At 72.7% G+C, this 6,825-nt stretch overlaps 2 protein-coding genes across 2 annotated transcripts; both read right to left on the reverse strand.

Annotated features, from left to right (window-relative positions):
* Nucleotides 1-157: 157 nt before the first annotated feature.
* On the reverse strand, nucleotides 158-3,713 carry LOC142605295 (perilipin-3-like). Its single transcript, XM_075776661.1, has 8 exons — nucleotides 3,650-3,713; nucleotides 2,735-2,793; nucleotides 2,451-2,646; nucleotides 2,250-2,332; nucleotides 1,930-2,161; nucleotides 1,200-1,384; nucleotides 1,000-1,113; nucleotides 158-865 (listed from the first exon to the last, which is right to left on the reverse strand). The coding sequence occupies exons 2-8, from the start codon at nucleotides 2,780-2,782 to the stop codon at nucleotides 461-463; spliced, it is 1,263 nt and encodes a 420-aa protein (XP_075632776.1). The 5' UTR covers nucleotides 2,783-2,793; nucleotides 3,650-3,713; the 3' UTR covers nucleotides 158-460.
* A 1,075-nt stretch (nucleotides 3,714-4,788) lies between these two features.
* On the reverse strand, nucleotides 4,789-6,310 carry LRG1 (leucine rich alpha-2-glycoprotein 1). The gene has a single exon (XM_075776667.1). The coding sequence runs from the start codon at nucleotides 6,071-6,073 to the stop codon at nucleotides 5,066-5,068; it is 1,008 nt and encodes a 335-aa protein (XP_075632782.1). The 5' UTR covers nucleotides 6,074-6,310; the 3' UTR covers nucleotides 4,789-5,065.
* Between the last annotated feature and the right edge of the window lie 515 nt (nucleotides 6,311-6,825).

A 6,825-nucleotide genomic window follows, 5' to 3' on the forward strand; every position in this document is an offset into this window, starting at 1 on the left:
TGCCGGCACCCTCCGTGCCAGCACCCCACCGGCACCCGCCCTGCTTCCCCCACCCCGGCACCCCATGGGCAAGACCCTCCCTGCGGGGTGAGCCCGCGCCCCCCGACGTGGCGGCTCTGTGCTGTGGACAGTGAGTCATTTTAAGGCCTAAAAAGTTGGTTTCTTCCTCTTTAAAGCTGCTACGACAAGAAATCCCAACGCGCCCCAGGCTCGGGGACACCACGGGGAGCCCCGGACCCCGCACCGGAGGGGCAGGGCTGGGCACACACCGCATCCTCTGCCTGCCGCCGTCCCCTCCCTTCCCGAACGCGTCCCCCGCTGCAGCATCGGGGGTCCCACGCCAGGTCACAGAGTCCATCGTCACCTCGTCCCCGGCAGGAACGGGGTTCGCTGCTGCGGGCGGGTGGGCGCTTCCCCCCCCCGGTTTGGTGGGCCCGGTGGCTCAGTGCCGGCTGTAGAGCTACGGGGGAGCGGGGACCTCGTGCGTCTCCCTCATGGTGATGCAACCCTCCCACTTGGCCATCTCCGTGGGGACGTCCTCTGGGTACTCCACCAGGACGGGGGCGAAGGGTCCCACCAGCCAGGGCAGGGGCGTGTGCTGCCCCACGTACTCCAGCAGGTCGTCGATGCTCAACTGCGCCCGCGTCATCGTCTCCCGGCTCTGCTCCAGCACCAAACCTGACAGCTCGTGGAAGGAGCAGGCACGGGAGAGGGAAGCCTGCACGCCCTCTACGCCGTGCCGGACGTGTCCCGCCGTCTCCTGCACGCTGCTGGGTAAACCCCGGGTGCTGGCAGCCAGGCGGGCGCAGGCGGCGTGGAGCTGGCGCAGGAGCCCGCGCAGCATGGCCAGCGTCCGCCTCTCCACCTGCAAGGCAGCCGGCGGGCAGCAGCAGCCCCAGGGTGCGACGCTTCCCCCTGCCCGCCCATCCCTTGGCGTCCTCCACGGGGACGGTCCCCCCCCCACCCCTCGGCATCCCCCGCGGTACCCCCGCCCCGTACCTCGCTCTCCTCCATGGGCACCGCATCCTGCCGGCTCCACTCCAGCCACATGCGGTGGAGACGCTGCTGAGTGCCGTACAGGGGCCCGTCCATGCCCTGCCACCCCTGCTCGATCTAGGCGAAGGGACGGCGGGGTGGGACCGCGCCACGGGGTGCCCGGGCCGGCACGGAGCTGAGCACGGTCCCCGCCGCATCCTTACCAACTCGAAGATGCGGTGGAGCTGGGCCAGGACGTGCTGGGCGCTGTGCCGTGCCCGCTGCAGCTCACCCAGCGAGTGCCGCAGGGCTCGGTGCCGCAGCTTGGCCGAGAGCGAGCCCACGCGGACGAAGTAGCTCTGCCGTCGCCTCCGCAGCTCCGGTGAGGCCACCTCGACACCCGCCGCCGCTGCCGGGCGGTGAGAACCGGGGGGTGAGGGTCACACGGCTGGACCGTCCCGCACCAGGAACCGGAGCATCCCACCGCCGGCGCCGGGATGAGCCCCCCCCCGAGCTCCGCACCCCCCGTCCTCCGCGGGGACACCCGGCTGCAGGATGCTTTGCCAGTGGGGTCACGCGGAGGTGTCACCAAAAAGCCAGGTGGCCTCTCCGGTCACCTCTGCCGCGATACGGGGTCGGCTCTGCCCCCTGCTACCCCGTGCCGAGCTATAAATACCCGGGGCGGGCGGCACGGGGCTATATTTGCTCTCGCTGGTTTCCAGGTGAGAGTTCACCCACTGCCGCGCCGCGTTCCCCAGCTTCGGGTTCCCGCGGGGTGGGGACCGTCCCCTGCGCGGTGTCGCAGCGGCGGCGGGGCGCCGGGTGCAAGCGATGCCGGGGTGGTGCTGAGCGATGGGGTGGAGGTCCCGGGCGGAGGCGGGGGTGGGGGTGGGGGAATTCTCGGCACCCCTAAATTTGGGAGATGGTTTCCGGCGCGGCACGGTTGGCACTCACCCAGCTCCTCGTCCGTCCCGGGCAGGTATCGCTCCACCAGCTCCTCTGACTTCCCCAGCACCGTGTCCACCCCTGTGGCCAGCAGCCGGCCCACGCCAGAGCCCACCACGGTGCTGACGCCGGTGCTCAGCGCCGAGCGCGTCCTCTCCACGCCGCCCTGCACCGCGCCGCGGGCCAGGCCCACCGCCCCGCTCACGGTGGACGACACCAGCTCCCTGGTCCCTGCCACCACCTGGGGGGGGACAGCAGAGGAACGCCTTGTCCCAGCACCTCGCCCAGGGCTGGACCCCCCCCCCGTGTCCCCCGGGGGAGACCGTTACCCTCTCCGGGGGCTGCTGCAGGATGGGCAGCTTCTCCTCCAGCTTCTCCAGCCCTTTGCAGGCGTATTCGTTGGCGGTGGAAACTGGGGATGTGGAAAGAGATGGGGTTAATACCCCGCTGCCTGGCCAGAGCTCCGCTAGGGACAGGTTTCAGGCACCCCAAAATTCATGGGGTGCTGCCCCCCCCCCAGCCCCACTCACTCTGCGGCTCCAGCCTGGTGAGGATGGGCTGGGCCCCGCTCACCGCCGCCGCCGTCAGCGTCTTCACCCCCTTTTCGGCGGCGTCGCAGACGGACTTGACGTAGGGGTGGCTCTCCTTGGTGGAGGCGTAGGCGGTGGAGACGGCGCCGCAGGCAGAGCTCACCAGGGCCAGGCCGGCCACCCGGCTCACCACGCTCTGCTGGGGGCGGGACGGGGGGGGATGGCGGTGAGCCGGGGGCCCCCCGCGATGCCCGCAGCACCCCCGACTCTCCTTGCACCCCTACCTTCAGCTCCTGCCCGTCCTGGGCCGGCGCGGTGTTTTCGGCAGACATGGTAGCGGTGGCTGCGGAGGGAAGGGAAAGAGCGTGGGGGTGCCACGGGTGGCTCAGCCCGGCGTGGACCCCTGGGGTGGCCGAGCCCCCGCGGCCCCCCGCTCCCTGTGCCAAGAAAGCGGCACGCGGTGGGGCCGAGCCCCCCCCCCCCCGAGGGCTGAGACCCGACAGCTCACGACACGAGTGGGAGACACAGCGGGCGGGTTGCTCGAGGGGGTGACACGGCGGCTCTGGACGGGGTTCGGGGACGGGGGTGCCGTGCAGCGGGGTCGGGTCCCCCCTGCCCTCTGGGGTGCCCCCCTCCCCGTTTGGGTTTGTGGGTGGCCCGGCCGGAAGGCAGCCTGCCCTCGCCTTTCGCAAGCCCGCCCTGCGGACGTGCCACCGGGCACCGGCACCTCGGCCGGGGCAGCCCCGGGACCCGCCGCAGGGACCCCCCCAGCCCTCACCCCCCCCTCACCCCCCCGGCCCCTTGGGGTGTCCCCGCGGCTGCACCCTGCTTCCCGAGCTCCTGGGGGGGTCCCTTGGGTGGGGGGTGGGGGGGTCCCTCGGGTCCCTGGGGGGCAGGTCCCGGGGGGGGGGGGGCGCAGGTTCCCCGGGGGTCCCTGGGTGCTCCGCAGCACCCGGGGCGGGGGGGGGCAGGAGGGGACACCTGGGACCCCCCAGCCCCCGCTTCCCTGAAGCCGCAGCGTTCCCAGCAGCCCGGGCGGGCTCTGCCCCCTGCCACCCCCCCCCCCCCCCGGGGCCGGATCCGGGGACCCCCGGGGACCCCCGAACCCCCGGCACCCCCCGGCACCCCCCGGGAGACCCCCAGAGACCTCCGGGCCCGCTTCCCATCCTCCCACTGCCGCCAGCTCCTGCGGGCAGTACTTACGGGGGGGGGGGCGGGGAGTGTGTGTCTGTCGCGACTCCCGATCCCGATCGCGATCGCCGGTGGCGATCCCCGGCCCCCGCCCAGCGCCGGATTCATAGTTGGCGGCGGGAGCCAATCAGCGAAGGGGAGGGTGGCGCAGCCGCCAATAGGAGGGAGGGACGGGCCGGGGAGGGCGGGCTTTGGGGAGTGCCGCCACGTGGGGGGCCCGATCCTGCCCCGGGGGGTCCGCAGCGCCCCGGGGACACCGCGGGGACACCCCGTCCTGGGCGGGCGGCCAGGGGCCCCCCGGCACCACCCCAGGCCCAGAGTGCCCACCCCGAGGCACCCGGTGCCAGGTGTCCCCATACAAGGTGTCCCCTTGACATTGGGTGTCCCCACGCCAAGCATCTGCACGCCAAGTGTCCCCTTGACGTGTGTCCCCTTGCCAGGGGTCCCCATGCCAAACACCTCCATCACCAAGTGTCCCCTTGACATGTGTCACCATGCTGGGTGTCCCCACGCCAAGCATCTCCATGCCAAGTGTCCCCACCCCGAGGGACCCAGTGCCAGGTGTCCCCATGCCAAACACCTCCATACCAAGTGTCCCCTTGACGTGTGTCCCCTTGCCAGGTGTCCCCATGCCAAGCATCTCCATGCCAAGTGTCCCCTTGACGTGTGTCCCCTTGAGGTGTGTCCCCTTGCCAGGTGTCCCCATGCCAAGCATCTCCATGCCAAGCGTCCCCAACCCAGGTGTCCTCCACGCCAAACATCTCCATCGCCAAGTGTCCCCTTGACACGTGTCCCCATGCTGGGTGTCCCCTTGCCGAGCATCTCCATCGCCAAGTGTCCCCTTGACACGTGTCCCCATGCTGGGTGTCCCCACGCCAAGCATCTCCATCGCCAAGTGTCTCCTTGCCATGTGTCCCCACCCCAAGGGACCCAACGCCGGGTGTCCCCACGCCAAGCATCTCCACACCAGGTGTCCCCAAAGGGTGGGAGAGGGTGGTGGGTCATCCCTGGGGGTGGCACCGTGAGGGGGCCGGGCCGGCCTGGGTGGGAACGGGCACGGGCAGGGGACATCTCCACGGCTGGGGGACGTGGTGCCCGTCACCGCCTCGTCCCCAGGGACTTCCAGGACAACAGACAGGAGAAAGCGTGCGGTGGCACCAAGTGACCTGTTTAATGTGCTCTTGCGGGGTGGGGACAGGGACGCGTGCCAGGCGGGATGGGCACAGGGACGCGGGACAGGCTGAGCCGGGTGGGAAGGGGCTGGGGGCCGCTGGGGCGGGCATCACGGGACGGGCACGGGGGCCGCTGGCGTGGGGACAGCTGCACCCCCGCTCTCCCTGCCTCAGTTTCCCCCAGAGAGCCGGCGGACAGAGTGGCGGGGAGGGAGGTGACGTGCAGGGGTGCTGGGGGCGGGGGGGGGGTGCCTAGGGGTCCAGCGAGCGCTGCCCGTCCCCCTCGGGCTCGCAGCCCGTGTCCCCAGCCCGGCTCACGGAGGCCACCTCCTGTCCCCGGTAGCGCCCGGGGCTGGCACAGAGGGTGTCCCGGGTGGCCGTGAGCCGCGGGGCCGCCCGCCGCAGCAGTGCCAGCAGCGGGCACTCGCAGCCCCAGGGGTTCCCCGAGATGTCGAGGTCCAAGGCAGGGCCGGGGGGCCGGGGGGGCAGCTCCAGCGCCCGCAGCCGGTTACGCGCCAGGTCGAGGACACGGAGATGACGCAGGGGGACGAAGACGCCGGCGGGCAGCTCCCGCAGCTCGTTATTCTGGAGGAAGAGGAGGCGCAGGGCCGGCGTGGAGGCGAAGGCGGCGGGCGGCAGCGTGCCCAGCCCGTTCCCCTCCAGGTCGAGCTGCTCCAGCGCCCGCAGCCCGGCCAGCGCGCCCGGTGCCAGGGACGCCAGGCGGTTGCGGGACAGATCCAGGCTACGTAGGGACCCCAACGGGCGGAAAACCGCTGGCGGCACCTCCGCCAACTCGTTGGCGGCCAGGTCGAGCCACCGCAGCCGGGGAAGGTGCCGGAACCAGGCGGGCTGCAGCGCCCGCAGCCGGTTCCCCCGCAGCACCAAGTGCCGGAGGTGGCCGGTGGCGGCGAAGATGCCGGCGGGGAGATCGGCCAGGAGGTTGTTGGTCAGGTCGAGGACGCGCAGGGCGGGCACGGGGCGCAGGAGGCCTTCGGGGAGGGCGGCGAGGCGGTTGGAGGAGAGGTGGAGCTCCTGCAGCCGGGGCAGCCCGGCCAGGGCGGCGGGGAGGAGGGCGGCCAGCGCCGTGAACTCCACCGAGACGGCCGCGGTGGTGGGGGGCAGCCCGGCGGGGAAGGTGCTCAGGGTGGGCTCCGTGCAGACGAAGCGGGTGGCGTTGGGTCGGGGGGAGCACGGCGCGGCGGGGCCCAGCGCCAGCAGCGCCAGCAGCAGCGGGGGCAGGATCCGGCTCGGCGGCGTCATGGTGCAGGGCTGCGGGCAGGCCGGCCATCGTCACGCCGCGGTTGTGCAAGTCCTGCCGTCGCCGTGCCGTCGCCCGCTCTCTCCACCCCGGGGCTGGCAGGCCACGGCCACGGCACCGACCCCCGCGTCTCCCCCTCCCCGACCCCCTCCGAGCCCCCCGGCCCTGCTCTCACCTTCCCAACCGCCCCGCGAGGCTCCTCAGGGCCCGGCCCCGCTCCTCGGTGGCTGTCACCCCGCGGGGGGGCCGCTGGCTTTGCCTCACGTGCCGGTTGGGAAATCGCCGCCTTCGCTGCCAGATTGCAGGGTGCCGGCATCCGGGGCAGGGTGCCGGTGTCACCGTGTCCCCATTGCGTTCCACCCCCGGCCCCTGGGGGACACGGCACTGACACCCCTCCTTCCACCCTCATCCCTCCCAGGGACACGGGGGACCCCAGCGCCCGCCGCGCCACCGGCAGCACACGGTGCTGCGCACCCACACGGGGGAAACTGAGGCACGGCACGCCGTGGGTGCTGGGGAGCCGTGGGACCCCGCGTGGCACCCCTGCCTCGGTGGCAAAGCCCCCCCCGAGCGGCTCCACGGGGCGCTGAGCCGCGGCCGGCGGCTGCTGCGGGCTGAGCATGGAGAAACTCGTTGCATGGGAGAAGGGGTGGGAGCGGGTGCCCGGGGTGGGAGCGGGTGCCCGGGGTGGGGGGGACCCGAGGGGGTGAGGACGGGGTGTGGGAGCACAGGGGTGTGGGTGCACGGTGGGTGG

Source organism: Balearica regulorum, chromosome 26 (assembly GCF_011004875.1).
Source record: "Balearica regulorum gibbericeps isolate bBalReg1 chromosome 26, bBalReg1.pri, whole genome shotgun sequence".
NCBI lineage: Eukaryota > Metazoa > Chordata > Aves > Gruiformes > Gruidae > Balearica > Balearica regulorum.